At 49.2% G+C, this 19,125-nt stretch overlaps 1 protein-coding gene across 4 annotated transcripts in view; it reads right to left on the reverse strand.

Moving 5' to 3' along the window:
• Positions 1 to 5,299: 5,299 nt before the first annotated feature.
• The window catches only part of TEX11 (testis expressed 11), an 853,291-nt gene continuing 839,465 nt past the window's right edge, over positions 5,300 to 19,125 (reverse strand). For all 4 annotated transcript variants that reach the window (XM_078640006.1, XM_078640005.1, XM_078640008.1 and 1 more), the window contains 2 exons: positions 12,494 to 12,658; positions 5,300 to 5,702 (listed from right to left, as the gene is read on the reverse strand). In XM_078640006.1, the coding sequence (XP_078496132.1) occupies positions 5,631 to 5,702; positions 12,494 to 12,658 (237 nt within the window). In that variant the 3' untranslated portion in view covers positions 5,300 to 5,630. The remainder of the gene's footprint in view (positions 5,703 to 12,493; positions 12,659 to 19,125) is intronic.

Consider the following 19,125-nt stretch of genomic DNA (forward strand, 5'->3'; position numbering starts at 1 on the left):
TCTGAAGCCGCCCGCTCCCCTTCCATGACAACCTTCCGGACTTCTTGAACACTGTCCTCAGGAATAAGGTTGATGAATTCTGACAGATCTGACCACATTTGTCTGTCATAACGTGCTAAAATTGCTAAAGAGTTAGCAATCTTAACAGTAGCAGCGGCATTAGCTGAGAACTTCTTCCCAATCGCATCCAATCTTCTGCCCTCCTTGTCAGGAGGTGTTGAAATTGGAGTTGCTGGATTCTTGGATTTCTGTTGAGCCGCCTGTAAAATTACTGAATCAGGTCGTGGGTGACCAATCAAACACGAAGGAGTATCCGGTGGTGCTCGATACTTCTTGTCCACTCTTGGAAGAACCGCCGGGATGGAAGCTGGCGTCTTCATTATGTTAATCCCTTCCTTCCAAATATATTCAATGATAGGTATAGATCTGGATACCCTTCTATACCCTTCTTTAAAATCATGCAGAAAACAGTCAGTCTGCTCAACCGAAACTGTAATTTGGAATCTAGCGGCTGCCCGTTGCATGATGTTATGAAAACCTCCGATGTCTTCTGGCGGAGAATCCGAAGGACGTGGTAAATTAGGAGAGGGCATAGGAATGACGTAATCATTCCACGGTTCCGTAGGCGTGGAATCCGGGATTTTACCATCCTCTCTTTCATCCTCATCTGGAGAAGAGACGTCAACATCATCACCCCCAGTCTCAGGGTCAACCTCCTGCCTTGGAGACTGTGAAGGATGTGGTGGAGAATGCCTCGGCATCTCCACTGGCACAGGCTGCTCGTTCGTATTAGGCAGAGTTGGCGGAAACCTCTGGCGATAGTCAGCCAGCATGGCCTGCAAATCTTGAATCAAAGAAGACGGAAGATGGGCTGTGTCCTCCGTGCGTTGCGTCTCAGGATGATAAGGAGTTGCTAAATTCTCCTGATAATAATGAACATCATCATCGTCATCCTCTTGATATTTTATATTCTACTGGGAAGGGTGATGGGCCACTCCAAAAGGCTCTTCATCATCCCCTTCATCGTCAGAGTCTTCCTCTACGTAGGTTTCCAAAATATGTGAAGGCAAGAGAGGAGATATATGAGAATAACTCTGCCTGTGAAATGACTTCATCTGGAAATGGGTATATTGCACTCTTGCCGGAGATGTGGGCAATAGATGCGTAGACGGCACATTCAAAGAAACCAGTGCTCCCGTCGACGGTGTAATAGAAACAGATGCGTTCGTCGACGGAACTGTCGTCGACGGAACTGTCGTCGACGGCACCGTCATCACCGTTGTTGTCGTCGACGAGGCCTTCTTCGACGACATCCTCGTAGACGAATCCGTCGACGGACTCTTCGTCGTCGAGCCTGTCGTCAATGGAGCTGAAGTCTTCGTCGACGGGGCCGTCGACGGGCTCGTCGTCGACGGGATCTTCGTCGACGGGCTCGTCGTCAACGGGATCTTCGTCGACGGGCTCGTCGTCGACGGGATCTTCGTCGACGGGGTCTTCGTCGACGGGGTCTTCGTCGACGGAGCTGATGAAACCTTTGTCGACGGGGGAGCCGTCGATGAGGCCGTCGACGGAACTGATGACGAATGCTTCTTAGACGGTGATTTGATCGTCGACGGAAGACCCGTCGACGACGGGCTTTTCCTCGATGCTTTTTTATCAGATGAAGCAGGTGAAATGACAGGTACTGAAGAAATCCTGACAGACATCACCGATATTGCTGGTTGGAGGAGTACTGACGGTATCCCTGTTGATCGTACGGTTGGTACCGATTAGATTGGTAAGAGGAACGTTGCTGTTGAAAGTGTCCTCTGGATCCTCGACCACGAAAGGACTGATAACGGCCTTGCTGTAATGATCCCAAGAATCTAGCAGTATCGGTATCTGCTTTTATCCCTTGCAACGCCTCGTCAATCTGCTTACAAAAGAGACTTTCGCCATCAAATGGCATGTCCAAGATTTTAGACTGGACCTCCGGTCGAAAGTATGTAGCTTTGAGCCATCCTTGCCTCCGTAGCGCTACCGCCCCAGCCATCTGGGGGAAAGCTATAGACGCTATATCCATTGCCACGTCTATGGACTCCGATGCTGCTCTGGCTCCATCCTGTAGGATCAATCAATCAATCAATCAGGGTATTTGTATAGCGCGCTACTCACCCGGAGGGTCTCAAGGCGCTTGGGGGGTGGGGGGTCCGCTACTGCTCGATCAGCCAGGTCTTGAGTTGCTTCCTGAAGGAGAGGTGGTCCTGGGTCAGACGGAGGTGGATTGGGAGGGAGTTCCAAGTCTTGGCTGCCAGGTAGGAGAAGGATCTTCCTCCCATGGTGGCTCTTCGGGTGCGTGAAACGGCGGCGAGGGCGTGGCTGGTTGATCGTGGCTGGCGGGTGGGAGTGTAGAAGGTCAGGCGGCTGTTGAGGTACCTGGGGCCCAGGTCGTGGAGGGCCTTGTGTGCGTGGGTGAGGAGTCGGAACGTGATTCTCTTGCTGACGGGGAGCCAGTGTAGGTCTCTCAGGTGTCCGGAGATGTGGCTGTGTCGGGGGATGTCCAGGATGAGTCGTGCGGAGGCGTTCTGGATGCGTTGGAGTCTTTTCTGTAGTTTGGCTGTGGTTTCGGTGTAGAGGGTGTTTCCGTAGTCCAGTCGGCTGGTGACGAGTGCCTGGGTGACCGTCTTCCTGGTCTCGGTGGGGATCCATCGGAAGATCTTTCGGAGCATGCGAAGGATGTTGAAGCATGATGATGAGACGGCGTTGACTTGTCTGGTCATCGAGAGGGAGGAGTCCAGGATGAAGCCCAGGTTGCGTGCGTGGTCCGTTGGTTTGGGTGCGTTGCCCAGGGCAGGGGGCCACCAGGAGTCGTCCCAGGCAGAGGGTGATGATCCAAGGATGAGGACTTCCATCTTGTCTGAGTTCAGCTTCAGGCGGCTGTTCATCATCCACTCGGCTACGTCTTTCATTCCTTTGTGTAGGTTGGTTCTGGCGCTGGCTGGGTCGTTGGTGAGGGAGAGGATCAGCTGGGTGTCGTCGGCGTAGGAGATGATGTTGAGGTTGTGTTGGCGTGCGATGGCTGCAAGGGGGCTCATGTAGATGTTGAAGAGGGTGGGGCTGAGTGATGAGCCTTGTGGTACGCCGCAGATGACTTCGGTGGCCTTGGATCTGAGCGGGGGGAGGCGGTCTCTCTGGGTTCTTCCGGCGAGGAACGTGATTATCCACTCTAGTGCCTTCTCTTGGATTCCGATGTTGCTGAGGCGCTGCACTAGGGTGTGGTGGCAGACAGTATCGAACGCTGCGGAAAGGTCCAGGAGGATGAGGGCCGCTGTTTCCCCGTTGTCGAGCAGGGCTCGGATGTCGTCAGTGGCTGCGATGAGGGCGGTCTCGGTGCTGTGGTTGGCTCGGAAGCCGGACTGCGGGTGGTCGAGGGATCCGTTCGTCTCGAGGAAGGCGGCAAGCTGTCTGTTGACGGTCTTCTCGATGACTTTGGCAATGAAAGGGAGGAGCGAGATGGGGCGGTAGTTCTTGAGGTCGGTGGGGTCTGCTGATGGTTTCTTCAGGAGGGCGCTGAGTTCGGCATGCTTCCAGCTCTCCGGGAAGGTGGCGGTGTTGAAGGAGCAGTTGATGATGTCCCGGAGTTGGGGTGCGATGGCGGAGTCAGCCTTGTTGAAGACGTAGTGGGGGCATGGGTCGGTTGGTGATCCGGAGTGGATGGTGTACATCGTGTGGATGGTGTCCTCGGTGCTGACCGGGGTCCAGGCGCGGAGGGTGGTGGTGGGGGGCGTCGGTTCGGTGGTTGGGTGCGTGGTCTGTGCACCGAAGCTGTTGTGTATGTCGTCGATCTTGCTGTGGAACAAGGCGAGAGAGTCGCAGAGGTCTTGTGAGGGAGTGATGTCGTTGTTTCCGGCGCTGGGGTTGGAGAGCTCTTTGACGATGCTGAAGAGTTCCTTGCTGTTGTGTGCGTTGTTGTCTAGTCGTTCCTTGAATGCTGTCTTCTTGGTGGTGTGGATCAGCTGGTGGTGTTTGCGGGAGGCGTGCTTGAGGGCGGCCATGTTGTCTGTAGTCGGGTCTTTGCGCCAGGCTTTCTCGAGGGTGCGGCAGTTTTTCTTGGAGTTCTTGAGGTCGTCGTTGAACCAGGAGGCTTTCTTGCTGCCGGGCCTGCTGGGATGATTTTTCAGAGGTGCGAGGGCATCAGCGCAGTTGGTGATCCACTGTGCGAGGTTGTTGGCTGCTTGGTTGGGGTCCGTTGAGCTGGCGAGAGGGTTCTGGCTCAGTGATGTGGTGAGCTGGTCGGTGGTGATCTTGTTCCAGCTTCTGCGGGGGGCCTGTTGCGGGAGGTGGTGAGTCGTGGTTCTTCTGAAGCTGAAGTGGACGCAGCTGTGGTCTGTCCAGTGGAGTCCGGTGGCGTGGCTGAAGGAGATGTACTTGCTTGAGGAGAAGACTGGGTCAAGCGTGTGTCCGGCGTAGTGGGTGGGGGTCTCCTAGGGGAGAGCGAATTATGTTGCATAATTGTGAGGGATATTATAGGGAGAGGTAGAAGGTAAAAGGTCAGAAACATCCATTATTACATCTGACTCCTAAATAGGCGTGCTCACCTGTAACTGTTGGTCTGTGGAAGCTTGCTTTAAGTGTTACTGCAGGCAGGTGTGGTTCGGGATATGGGAGCTGGCAGTACCTGCCACTGGGCATTAGGAGGTGGGCCATCTCTGTCGATGGACAGATGAAGAACAGTATGTGTGCAGAGCACCACTCGATTTCATAAACCTCTTAAAAGTTGCCGTAGCCACTTGGAGACGACATCATAAGCCCCCATGTGATGTGGTCTTTGAATCTTATGTGTTGATTACTTTTTTTGGTCACTGTGCCTTAAAATGCACCATTTTCCACTACTTATCAAACAGCATTTTTTGGGAGAATCCCATACCACGTTTTTTAGATGGCCTTTAAACCTGCTCAAGATTTTCCCAGAGTGCTTTGTTGAATGCTCACAGTTCCCTCACACATTGTGTGTGATCCTCACTGTCAATAAAAAGAGGTTTATGAGCAGGCTGCTAGCATATGGCTGGGCTGTTGTTTCGTGGAGAACAGGTTATAACTTCTGCAGGTCACACAGGTGGAAATGTGGCAGGCCCATATTCCATTATGAGGAGCACAGCCAAATAAGAGTGTTTGTGGTAGATTTACAGATGTGTTGAGCATTGCTTCTGTGAAGGTTGCAGTGCATTTGGGTGTGAAAGCAGTCCATCCATATGAAAGGTGAGACACATAGAGAAATACCAACACACATGAAAACACACAAGAAATGAGATAGTTCAGGAGTTACTTCTTTAATGTGCAGAACTACAATCCAAGTGGCACCCGGGCAGTTCTCAAGGTTGTGACCTCCCTGCACACCCTGCCAGTGTCAACCCACCATATGAAACACACAAGCACATGTTTTAGAACATATAAAACAGGTAATAATTGAAAAGTTAGAAAAGAGGAGCATTACAGTTGCACCTGATATTAGCCATTCCATGCCTCGAGTAAACAGATGACCCAGAGCAAGTAGGTCAGAGAATTCTCGGCAATGCCACAGTGACTATCTCCATTACCATGGGTCCACTTCATGGGTGCCACGTGACACTTTGAATTGACCTGTAGAGCTGCTATTCCTCAGGGGGTAGGAGACTTTTCGCCCGGTCCAGTCGGTCCAGAATCTCACCGTAGAAACCAGTCATCTGGGAAATAAAATTGAACAGAAGTAGTTTACAAGCCTTCACTAAAATAGTGCATGCCCACTAAATACACATTTATAACGGATGCTCCTTTCTGAAGATTCCTAACCTGAACCCTATTCCCAGACTCTCAGGCTAGATCTGGAAAGTTCTGCAGCAATGTCGATTCACAGGCACCAGTTACAAAACCTGCTCTGATGGCACCTCTACCCACCTAGCTGGAAATCTCACCATTTCCACTTTCTCTTAGCACACTCACCGCAAGGGCGCCACTAGATTGGGAACAGAGAAGGGCAATAAAAAAGGCAACACGCCTTCTACCTCTATGAAGCCGAGATCTCGAACCACATCACCTTATCGGTCAGAACCGACTCGAGGCTGCTCTAATTTAGGAAAGAACTGAGGACCAGATTTATCAAGGTTTTGCATCGCCCTTGCGCCACGCAAGGGGACGGAATGGCACCGCAAAACCTAAGTGATATTTATCAACCTACGCAAGCGGCCACCTTGCGTGGCCCTGCACGGCTTTATAGATCTGGATTAAAGCAAGGAAGCACATATCGCTGCCTTGCTTCACTGTGACCCAGGGAGCCGGTCCATGCTTGTTCCCACACATCCATCCATGGTTTCTGGTACGTTCCCACATTTCCCATTAGTGGTAAACCTAGGAATGCGTCAAAATACTACACCTCTCAAGGTGAGGCGCGACGAGGAGAAATATCTTTATTTCTCCTATTTATTTCCTCTTTCTTCATGTGCTGCATTTTGCAGGACATATAGAAAGAGGAACATGCCTCACAGGCGTTTTTGTTCTGCGGGAAGGTGTCCCTTCCTGCACATCAATCCTGCTTACAACGCAGGCACCCTTGCAACATGGGCTCGCGGCATTGCACTGCGTGAAAGATTCATAAATATGCACCTCCGTACAAAACACTACAGCATGATGGATGGAGTACCAATCTCCACTCTTACTCTTAGAATCGCACGTTGACATATTCTTTGTCTCTGACCCTGTATAGCACTCTGCTTCCCTTGGACGAGGTAAGTGCATATAAAAACCATGTGCAAACATACAGGCACACATGGATACATATAGGCCCCAAGAGTTGCTCTACCAGCGCAGCCAGGTGCTGTTAAGTTCCTACCTGAATTGACATAGCCTCTAATAAAAACATTATAGATGCAGACCATATCAGCTCTTTTTTGTTTCACCTGCCTCACTGATGTGGATTTCTCTCTGTTACTCTGTTAATTTGTTTAGCTAAATTCTTGAGTTTAATATGACAAAAAAAGTGATTTAGATGTCCTTCTGGGATTTAAACATCAAGTGCATCATGTTTACTTGAAACTGGATCTTGATTAATTGGATGATCTATCAGAATCTGTCCTCGAAGCTTCTGAGATACAGTTTGTCAAACCAAAATGCAGGTATGTTCGTGCCAGAAAGAGTAGGTATGTGAGTGCTTGTATGGATGTGTGAATGGGTATGTAAGTGGTTTGTGGGTGTGTGAGTGGCTCTATTGAGATGCTGTATGGGTGAGTGATTGCGAGTGTGAGTAGCTGAATTGGTGAGTCAGTAGGTGTGTGAGTGACTGTATGGTTGAATAAGTGGGTGAATGAGCAGCTGTATGGGTGAATAAGTGGGTGTGTGACTAGCTGTGACTAGGCAACAACATATAGGTTTACTGGCCGGTAATTTGCCGGGACCGATCTCAAGCCTTTCTTGTATATGAGGACTCCCTTCCATGAGTCTGGGATAGGTGCACCTGCCGCAATAGAACTACAGATGCGGTTTAAGTATGGTGCCCAGATTTCAGGTACAGATTTAAACAGATACCCAGGGATTTTGTTTGACCAGGAGCCTTTCTGGCTTTCAGTTTGACGATTGCCTATTGTGTTTCTCACAGGGTGAATACCAGAATTTGTGGGCTCTTGCCATGGCCAAGAAAATTCTCCGCCCGTGCTGGGTTGTTCTTCGGGCATCGGTTCCTGCGTGGGAAAATCCAGCACAGTAAAAGTTAGTTTGCCCTTTTTGTAGAGGGAGTGGAATTTGGCCACCCAGTCCATGGGTAAAATATTTGGTTCTGGTCTCCTTATGCTTGATTTATATCCATTGCTAAGTATATGCCAGAAAGTGGCTTAATTTTTAGTTTCGAATGGCTTCTAGGACATCCTACCAGATTTGCGAGTCCCATGTTCTCTTGGTATTTTTGAGGGTTGTTTAATACCTGGCCCTTGCTTCCTGGATTAATGACTGTTGGCCATTTTTTAAAGATTTAACAAGGTAGGTTTTTGCCTCACTACACTCTTTATTGTACCAAGAGTGGTTGTTGGTATGAGTGTGGTTGATGTTTCCTATGGTTTTGGTGAAACAAGTATTCCTAAGGATAGTAAAACAATTACTGTGGAGATTTACTATGTCTGTGGGGCTGATGTAGTGGTCACGCAGTAATATCAGAAAGGGCTCTAAGTAAGTGTATATTTTGCTTAAGGAATCAGGATTTGAAACAATATCATCCCATCTGACGTTTCTCCTATTGTTGGTGACAGCCAGAGCCTCTGTGGTCAAATCTTTGCCTGAGTTTCCTGGAATGCCCTTGAGAGTTAGGAGCAGGGGAAAGTGATCGCTTTCTTATCTGTTTTCAACCTCATGTCAATTAGTAGGGGCCAAGAGTAGAGATCTAAAAAGAGGTAATCGATATTGCTTTGGTAAGTACCCCTTCTGAAAGTGGGCTGCCTCTTCTCTGTGGAGAAGCGTGGCTCAATGGTTAGAGCGGCAGACCCTGATGCAGAGGTCTGGCCCAGGACCAGGGTTCAATTCTCGCCTCAGCAGGTCTTGGGCTCAATTTCCCCGGACCTGATAATTCTCGCCTCGGTGCCTATTCTAATCATGGGTCCCACTCTGCAACTCTGGGCAATAGCTTGCCTAATCTCCACAACGGCCCCACCAGCGCTGGGATGCCTGGCCTCACCTTGGGGGTGCCCAGGAGTGGGCATTTCACAGGGAAAAGCCAGGAAGGGTTCCACAGCGGTATGAGTACAGCGCCAGGACACCTCTGGGTATTAGTGCGCTATAAAAGTACAAATTCATTTCATTTCTTTAGATCTGAAGGGGTACTGCTATTACAGGTTCTTAGTTGGCATGAGAGAGAAAGATCTACCAATTGGAAAGCAAATTTAGAAGTTGTAGGAATACAGTGTCATTGTTGCAGGGAAAGGCCATCCTTCTGGGACCACCCCAAGCACAGTAATGGCAAAAATACAATCCCAACCAAAGGCCCTGCAAAGCATTATGGGACAAGATTCTAGAATGCAAAATACCTTTGCTTGGGGTGGTCCTAAGAGGACGTGGACCACAGCTGTATCGTTCAGCATGATATGCTCTTTGTGTTCAAGGCATCTGCTTGGTCCTCCCCCAAGGTTAATGGGGACCCCAAAATCATCACCTCTCTCATTGCCGGATATTTTTCAAAGCTCACTTTTGTGAATTGGTTATATGCTTTTTAGCATGTAAAGGTAAAGTTGTTTTATCAAAGGGTTGTGGGTGCAGTAGCTAACTCCGCTATGTGGCGGAGTCGGAGTTTTTGCATGAATTCCGTTTGTTCAGTGTAATGCGTAGTTAGCTAATCTCCGCAACCTCCGCTTGCGGAGCGGAGTTCATTGCCCACAGTTACCCTATATCTGTACCTACTCAACTCCGCAAGGGGGTCAGGTGGAGTGGCAGATAAGGTGTCACCCATGCAAGCAAGCAGTGCTCTGGATCAAAAACGAAGTAGCAGGCTCAGAACCCCTCCACTGTGTGATCTCCCTTTGATACAAATAACCACTGCTTAGGGCTGGACCAGGCCTGAAATCGGGCAAGGAAACCAAGCTTGTGCGGCAACACAATGTCCCGGGCAAATTAGAATTAAAGGCCACTCGGCAAAATGGGGCGTTGTGAACACGGACCTGGTAGCAGCAGCCACGGTAGCCTCTGACTCTCCACTGCAACTCTACTCAGCGTGCGACGTGACGCAGGTGTGTGGGAGGGCACGAGCGCAGCCACAAGGGGAGAGAAGCAGTCCGTCCCAGCGAGTTTGATCATTAGTCCTTTACAGAAATGAAGCTTGAACTGAGGCATCTCCCATTGTATATATTTGTGTTTCCTGTTGAGGTTTAATTTCTATGCAATGAGCATCAGGGCCAAAAAGTAACCTCATCTGCCTGTTTATCCAACAAGATTCCACAGCTTTGCACAATAAGTGTACCCAACTGGAGTGCTTTCTACTGGTTAATTACTAAGTGCTATCTAGTTGAGTAAATGGCTAGTGCGTATTACACACTACAGTTCCACAGTGGAACACGAATAAATGTTTCCAGTGACCTTATGTGTGTTTCGGCAATGTGATTGTTCCTTGTGCGTCTTCATCCAGAAATCTGTGATAACATGAATACTCCTATGGAGAACACAACAAGACTACAAAGAGGTGAGTCTCCACCAAACGAGGGTTATTCCTATTACCTATTGGAGCAAGTGCTTCTGTGTTTGGTGAAGATGTCCTCATTTTCTTCAGCATCTAGAATGTGTTACCAAAATCGGTGGGAAATGCGCTGGGGATCTTTTGGTAAGCTATGATTCTGGCAAAAGGCAGCAAGAACATTGGATACTACTAAGGTGGCTAGGGCAGGGCCAAAAAGGTGGAGCTTCCAGGTGATTTTGCACATTTGAATATTCATAGTCATTTAAAGGGAGAACCATGGACTCAGCGCTCACCAGGAGAAGCCAAAAAGAACCCACTCGTCACAGTCACTACAGACTGCACTTCGATAGATCAACGATGCATTCAACTTCACCGAGGATTTCAGATCATTTTTCAATGTGGAACTTCTTGAAAAACACACTTGTGGTGCCTTCGCAAAGCCCAGAAAGTTAGGATCCTTTGTACTTTGCAGAAATGGAACTCCATCTGGTGCTCCTGCTATGTTTATGTTTGTAAGTGCTTCCGGCTGAGGTTTAATTTCTGTAAAATGAGCATCAGGGGCAGAATGAAACCTCACTTACCCGTTTATCCAACAAGAGTCCCCAGTTTAGCACAAAATGTCTACCCAACTGGAGTAGGGGACTTTTGTTAAGCTGTCCATCATCCTGGCAAAAGTCGGTAAGACCTTTGCATACTACTAAAGTGGACGGTGTGAGGCAAAATGGGCAGAGATTTCAGGAGATTAGCACATTTGCATACTGGTAGTAATTTAAAGGGAGAACTATGGACTTTGCTCTTAGCAGGAGAGGCCAAGACAGAACTCGCTCATTTCAAAGAGGGAAGGGGGGCCCCCTCCACGGGCCAATTTTGACCCCAGGGACCCCATACCCTGGGGCCCGGCAAAAAATGTCTGGGTGCCCAGCCAGGGCACCCAATGAGCACAGTTGGGAACCACGGGAGGAACCCCAATGCCCCTGTGGTCCCTGAAAGCTCCCCCGCCACCAGAAGGAGGCAGCATTGCTCGCACGCGCAGGGAGCAGCCAAAAATTACGCTTCCTGCCTGTGGGAGCAATTATTTTATCTGTTTTTCTGCCACTTTGACAGATGAAAACTCCGCCACCAGCGAGTGGAGTTAGTGTCACTGCTTCCGCCAAGCGAAAGCAATCTGCTATCTCCTGAGGATGGGCAGCTCGGAAGATAGCAGGAGCCGGCCCTGATGGGGGTGGTGGCAGTCCCCAGGGCCATTGAAAGCTCCAGGAGGTGTGTTGCACAGCCCCCTTCTATATACTTCATAGGCTCGGGTTGGTTGTTGTCTCTGAGGTATGGGGGTCCATGCGGCCACCCCTTTATTTTAGCTACAGGGAGGTGGTGGTCCCTAGGGCTTCAAACAGCCCCAGGCGGGTGGTTGAAGCGCCCCCCCCTCCATTTAAAAAACCAAGCCCCCGGGAGGTGGTGTTCGCAGTGGCTCCCTTGAACCCAGCGAGGAAGTCCTTGCGGCCCCTCTCATTTATAGTTATAAAGCCCTGGGGAGGTGGTGGCCCCTGGGATGCAATAGAGCCTTAGAAGGGGACCCATGCGTGTCCATCCTTTTGTAAAAAAAAATGCCACATGCCCCCGGAACCTGGCCCAACCAGGGGCTACATTATGAACAAGCGCGGGAGACCACGCTTGTTTTTTTCCCTTTCATTTTCGCAGATTTTGCAAATACGCCGTGATTTTCGGCGAAAATGTTTTTAAAAAACGCATTTTTGCCCTGGCAGGGTCCCAGGGAGACGCCAGCACAAAGCATAGGGAGTCAGGGTATTTCTACTCTGCCTCCTTTTCTGTTTTTTTGGTTGCCAACCCTACCTGGTTGAAGTGTTGGCAGCCAATAAAATCTAGCTAGGAGAAAAGGATTTGTGAAGTCTTTGCGACCATAGATATTCAAAGATGGATTGCTTTAAATTTCTTCAAAACTAGTGAATGGATTTACACCAAATAACAAAAAGGGCTCTTTTTGGACTAAACACTACCTTTCCATGTAATTTAGTGTTATTGCGTCCAGTGGTTCGGGATTTAGTTGTGTTCATAATTCCTCCGGGAATTAACATAGAAAGCGCACTTTTTTAGACTCCCCCCTGTTTTTCTCAGCTCCGCTTGACAGATCACCCCGAAACTTTCCATGCACGAGTCCCACCAGCACACTTTTTTGGAACATTTTGTGAAGATTCGTCAACTAGCGCCAAAGATATAGACAAGTCAAAAAGTGCTTTAGCTATGGATACTAGGTCCTAACTATAACGACCTACTAGCGACCACATATTATCATTGGTTACCCTCTGTAATTGTACCCACCTGAGCCTCATAGCTGCCTTTCAGAGATCCAAGATGGCTGAGACAGCGCATGCCTAGGCCACACCAGCGCTCCGCGTCATCATACTTCCTGGCACTGTAGAGGAATATGCCTGTGTTCCAGGCTCTGCTCATCAGCCAAAGAGTCTCCACCTCTGGGAACTCGTCCTGTATATACACACAGAGGGAAAAACATAGTGACTCAAGGCGCTTTATCTGGAGAAGTCTTATAATGAAAGTATAAAGATAAGACTTTAACAGTCTGGCATAGTGAACAAAACAGTCTTCGCCAATTGTGAAAAGTAGATTATACAAGAGAAAGTATCTTTTCTACTGTAAATTAAAGTGAGTCTATGCTCAATGTATTTTTAATGCTACATTTTTAATGTTGTTTAGTGTGAGCCCTCCTATGAGTTTGTTACTTTAAAAGTATATGAACTTGTGCTCTGCAAACAAGGCAAAATACATATATATGAAACCTAAACATCCACTGCAACTTGCGGTCTTTGTCAGCCAAACATAGGCAGGGTCAAGTCTCAGCGTCAACTCAACATCCTGTGATTCTGGACAAATCACTTAAACTTCCCGTGCCTACACAAAATGAATGTGTCCTTGTGTGATGTAACTGGTGCTCATGTAATGCGCTCCAATACCTTCGGGTCGAATTTATGCTATACAAAGTGCAAAATATAAATAAATTAATTATTCACAATCATTGGCACTATTCAAAGTAACCAATTATTTCCTTCTTTCAAAAGTACCTAAGGGGGCGTGGCCAAAATGGTGGCAGTGTAGGAGCCTCTTTCTGCAGCTCCAGACCAGCATTTGCTGCTCCTGTGCCCCCACAACCACCAGCAGTGGAAGGGGCCCCAACAGGGCCAGACTGGCCATACCATGCATCGGGCGTTTCCGCGGGAGGCTGGACGGGTGGGGGCTGGTTTGACAGCAGGGGAAGGGCAGTTTTGTTACAGGGGGCCTTGCCCCAAAACCAAAGCAGCAAGCAAGCATTTCCAGCTTCCCAGGGGCAGGCCGTGCTTCCCCAGGGGCTGGTCTGAGAAAGCTGCCAGGGCTGCATTGGGTTCCCACTCCGGCCCTGAGCCCCAGCTGCAGAGAACACGCTCATGCTGTCAGACTATGAGTCCGTGTAGCTGGCAAGTTGTCAAGTTTGCTTATGTCTTTCCATATTTTTAGTGTACATATGTGTGACATTAATGTGATTATGTGTGACAATTTGAGTGACACTATCATGAGTGGAGCAAAGCAATTATGTAAGAACAAAGAAATACATTTCAGAAATGACTGCTTTTTGCTCTATGTAGAAATGATTTTAAAGCCATAGCAAGGCTTCTAAAGGGGGAACAACCTTTACTACGCAACTTTTAGCACGCAGTGCTATTACAACGCAGACTTTAAAACGAAAACCATTACAACGCATTACACTGGGGGCACTCTAGGATAGGGAATAGTTTTAATTTACTATCCAACACCTTCCCTAGTGTCCACGGGGACTGGTGTTGGAATAGTAAATTAAACTATTCACTATCCAGCACCCCCCAGTGTAATGCGTTGTAATGGAATGCGTTTTAAAACTTGCGTTGTTACAGCATGCGTGGTAAAAGCATGCGTTGTAACAACGTACATCCATTCTGGACTAGGTCAAAAACAAAGATATTGTGTTGCACACTAATGACTGTTGGCCACAATAGGTCACTTTTGCTAGAGGTGAACGCAATGTGAACCCGGCTCAATAATATTTACCCGTGAGTAGAATCCTACAACAGAAGCAGAGCTCAGCAGTTATGATCTGCAGTTATGATCTGCTCACATCTACCACTGCCAACGGGGGCCTCATTTATGGCACTTTGGCATAGGGCAGCGCAGCAAGGCCCCTACCTGCACAGCACTACGACATTGTTTAATGGCAGGAATGCACTGTATTTAAGCAATACGATGCATTCTTGTCCTTTTTGCTTGCGAAGGCACAGTTTTGGCAGCTGACTGCCAACATAGCCACACTTGCACCATTTTGCAAGGGTCCCTCAGTTGTATGCTAGATTGTTTTTGTGCAGTGACCAGGGAAAACCTGCAGCACACACAAACAGCAAAAGGCCATTGGTTGTTTATGTACAGGAAGGTGACCCTTCCTGCACATGAACAGCCAATTTAGAAACATTATGTTTTGCAACTTAACTGTGTGCTACATTAAGCAGCACACTTAGAAGTTCTAAAATGACATTTCAGTTTGCTTATGTGCAGGAAGGGCCCCTTCCTGCACATAAACAATCTTTCACTACAACGCAGGCACCGTTGCACTATGGTGCAAGGGTGTTTGAATTGGCAATAGGCAGCTAAAATTAGTGCCAGCACAGGGGAAAACGCAGGGCTGCACCGTATCCTTGTAAATAAGGTGCAGCACTGCATTTTGGAAGTGGCGGAGCGCAGCGTTAAGCCAAGGTGATTAATAAACAAGTTACTTACCTTCGGTAACGATATATCTGTAAGAAACATTAGTTACTTAGATTGCTTACCTTAGAATAACCCCCAGACGTCAGACTGGATCCGGAAAATTTTGCGTAGCAGTACCCTTGCGTGTCAGTAGGCGTCGTCTGCGGCTCCGTCGTCGGCGTTGTTGGCGCCGGGATGATGTCAACAAAGTACTTAGACGCCGCCCTCGCGCGCTGACGTCAGTTCTTACACACAGCTTTTCCGCACCAGAAACGCAGGGCCATGATAAAAACCGACACTGTTGCCATGAAACTAGGGCCCCGAAAGGGATGACCTTAACCCTAGATATCGGTTCGCAGAACAGGGAGGATGGGTGGTGTAGGAAGGTAGATCCCTGACTATGGTTGCCCCCAACTTTTTGCCTGGTGTTTTGCTGGTTTTCTGACTTAGTTGACCTGGGACCCTGCTATTCAGGACCCCAGGCCTACTGCTCTCTCTGTAAAATGGATTCCATGTACCCTAGGTACATATCTAATTGGATACTGAGTCACCTTATCAGTCCCTGTACAGTGTACCTTAGGTACCCAGGGCATAGGTGTACCCAGGGCCTACCAGGGGCTGCAGCATGTATTATGCCACCCCTGGCTGGCCATCCAAATCTGACACAACTGGCTGCACGACAGCTGGGGCAAGGTGCTGTAATCACCCTTTGCTTTAGATATAGTATACCTATATCTAACCCTAAAATGGACACACAGATCTCCTATCAGTCACTCCTATGGCAGGCCTTGACAATCCTGAAGGCAGAGTGCTTGGAATCGTGTGAGATAGTGCTCTGGCATGAGCTGAGCCTGTCTGCGGCTTTCGGGATCCATCCCTTAGCCGTTTCCATGATATCGCATACCATATACTCTTAAGTGCATTATAATCCTTGCGGTTATATGCCAACTCTGGTATCGCTTTATCAAAACATGTCGAGTAAGGTGTCATACGAATTGGAATACTAACCCCTCGCCAATTCTGGCGACGGGGTTAGCATTCCACCCTTCTAGAGGGACATGACATGTATGTAACCTGTAACCCCGGTTAAAGTCCAACAGAGCCTTAGCTCCACAAAATGGATGCTGCCACCGAGACACAAGTCTGCCCTCCTGCTGCTGGGAGTCCTCCCAGAGCAGGAGGCAAGGACAAAGGGTTTCCTGCCAGGGGCGGTGCCAGCACCGTCCCAGACAGGGTTTTGTGTATTCTAGGTAGGCAGGGCTTCAGAGGAAGGTGACTGCAAGTGGCACCCCGGTGCTCACTATGCATAGGCCGGCTTGAACCAGTTCCAGGGGCACTCCAGCCCCTGGCCTGGGGAAAGCCCGCCAAAGGAGAGGGGTGTAACCACCCCCCTCCTAGTCCCACCCATAGGGCAGGACTTAGTCGCGTGCCAGCCCCCTTTTCCCAGATAAAGGTAGGGACTGGCCCCCTTCCAAATCAGATCATCTTTGGAATCAAGACACGACTTTCTACGAAAGGACTTCAAGATTTCCTTCTTTAAGATTCTGCCTTGTGACTAAGGAGTAGTCACCCTGCATCCGCAGGCACCATCAAGAACACTGCGGTCTGCTGCACGTCCTTCCTCCGGAATCCGACTGCCCAGCTCGACAAGACCCGGCTTCCCTGGCACCTCTGACCTCTACTCACCTCTACAGCCAAGCTGAGAACCGTGAGTGCGACGAGACCTCAAGGGACCGACTATTGCCAAGACTGCATGACTTCTGCACAGCAAGCCCGCCGAGTAATTTCCTGGCGAGTGCTTTGGGGTCCGAGAAGCCCCGACCCTGAGCAGCTCCAGCACCGAAGAGCAGCCCCCCAGCATCTCCACGATCGGCGTGGGGCCCTTCTGCTTTTTGCTGCTCACCGCGTTGTTTGGCTACTAGCCCGCTGGCTTGTGGCCTTCTGAACGACGCCCGACTACATCACTGCTGCTGGTCTGGTTGCTCCAGACTGGCCCTTGCTCCCTCCCAGAAGAGGAGCACCCTGGACCCTCCTGGTCCACTCAGACGCCATTTTGAGTCCACCGCGTGGGCTTGAATTAGCCAAGGCTTGTTGCCCAATCCTGGGTAACTTCGACGCCGACAGCTTCATCCATCGTGGGACAGCTCGCCTCTCCATCCTGGTCGCCGACAACGCCTCCTGGTCCGTGAGATCTGCAGAGCCAGCGTCGCCCACTCACCTAGTCGAGGTGACTACCATCCGGTGCCCTCCTGGTGCCCACTGACTACTGGCTAGTAGTCACGAACTTGGTCCCCTCTGCTTTCAGGTGTCATCCATCTTCCAGATCCAGGCTTGGATCAACTCGAACTATCTTCACTGGTCGCCTGCCAGCATCTTTCTTCCAGGCTCCTGGTCCGGCAACGAGGATTCCCGACGTCTTTTGAGACCTATGCAGCTGCAGCCCCTGGGCTAGGTAACTTCGGCATTTCGGTGCCCCAGCATAGCCTCACTATCCAAGGGTCAGGATCCACTGTCGTTTTCTCCCTACCAGGTCGGGTTCGCCCGTGAACACTAACTTTAACTTTACTAGCTTCCATAGACTTTGTCCCGCATCCCGCGTGAGAGTGCACACTCTGCACCCGAGTCCCCTAGGTCTCCTAGAAGTAATCTAACGATTCTATAGTCAAGTCCTAGCGATTCCAAAGCCTATTAGTACTGTACACACCTGCTAGTAATTTCGCATTCCACTTTTAGAGTATATGGTTTTTCGTGCCCCTCGGGCATTTGTATATACTGTGCTAACTTAAGTATTTTCGTAAGAGTTTTGTTGTGTGCCTAGCACCCTGTCCTCATAAAGAGTACAGGGTTGTTGTGATTCTAATAAATACACTGTTTATTTTCATAACACTTGTGTGGTGTCCTTTCACTGGGTGTTCAAGGGGTAATGTGATGGTAAAACAGCTGGCTTAACACGCCCTCTAGAGTCTTAGCCTTAGACTGCTCGTATCCATGCTACTAGGATAGCTGGTCTATAAGGTTGACTTACAACCAATCATCAATAAGGGTTGTTTGAACTGATATATAGTGATCACTAGAATAGTGAGCACTGCACATCAGGCCAACTTCTCACATTGGTGAGCAGCGGTTGGGATTTGAGCTTGCTGTTGTTTTACCACACATATCCTAAGAATATCTTGTGAAAGATCACATAAGTACTAAGGTACATATAACTTAGCTTAGAATACTCTGAGTTCTACTGAACCAGCTGTTGTAGCTCCTAGGGCCTAGCACACCCTAAACTACAACTCTAGCAAGGGATCAGTAGGCAAACATATAGTGTAGGTAAGTGCACCACTTACACCTCACTAGAAAAGCATGTCTACCCATGGAGAGTCCACTGAGACTCCCCTGGTAAGTGTTGACCCCCCACAGGTCACTTCAAGATATGCAGCTCTCAGTTTCCAGGAGATGAGACAGATCTGTGTCTCCAGGAAACTGAAGCAGGGGTCTAACCCCACCATTCCCTTTCTGATAGGTCTCTTAGAGACATATGATGCCAGAAAGATTTCTCAGTTACATGAGAATATGCCAGCCTTAGAAGGAACCTCTGGGGATCCAGACCTCCCCAACACTGCTACTGCAGTTGAGGAGGAGGATCAAGAGGAACTCTCTGGGGATGAGGTAGACAAAGGTCTTGAGGTAGTCAGAAGGCTAACCAGGGCCAACTTAGACTTACTTGGGCTAGGATCTGGGGGACCCCCAGTACTAACCCGAAGTGGGCCTAACCTTGGAGTTAGGAGAGATAGATCTCTTTCTAGGGACTCCATTAGATCTCTGCACTCTAATGCCTCTTCTCAGGGGAGAAGGAACTCTCCCCAGAGGAGATTGACTTCCCCTCAGAGAAGAGAGCATGAAGCAAGGATGAGACAAGCTAAACTGAGGATTGAAAGGGAAGAACTTGCCCTGGCCAAAGAGAAGCTTGCCTTTGCTAGAGAGCAGCAGATGAGTGGGTTAGCTCCCACTGGTGGCAGCAATCTCCCAAGAGAAAAAGAGAAGGGTTTAGATACTAAACACCTGACAAAAATAGTGCCCCCCTTTAAACAAGGGGATGACATCCAGAAATGGATGGCTGCTTTGGAGAGGGCCTGCACTGTGCAGGGCATTCCCCAAAGTCAGCGGGCAGCTATACTGTGGCTCTCCTTTGATGGCAA

Source organism: Lissotriton helveticus, chromosome 4_2 (assembly GCF_964261635.1).
Source record: "Lissotriton helveticus chromosome 4_2, aLisHel1.1, whole genome shotgun sequence".
Taxonomy (NCBI): domain Eukaryota; kingdom Metazoa; phylum Chordata; class Amphibia; order Caudata; family Salamandridae; genus Lissotriton; species Lissotriton helveticus.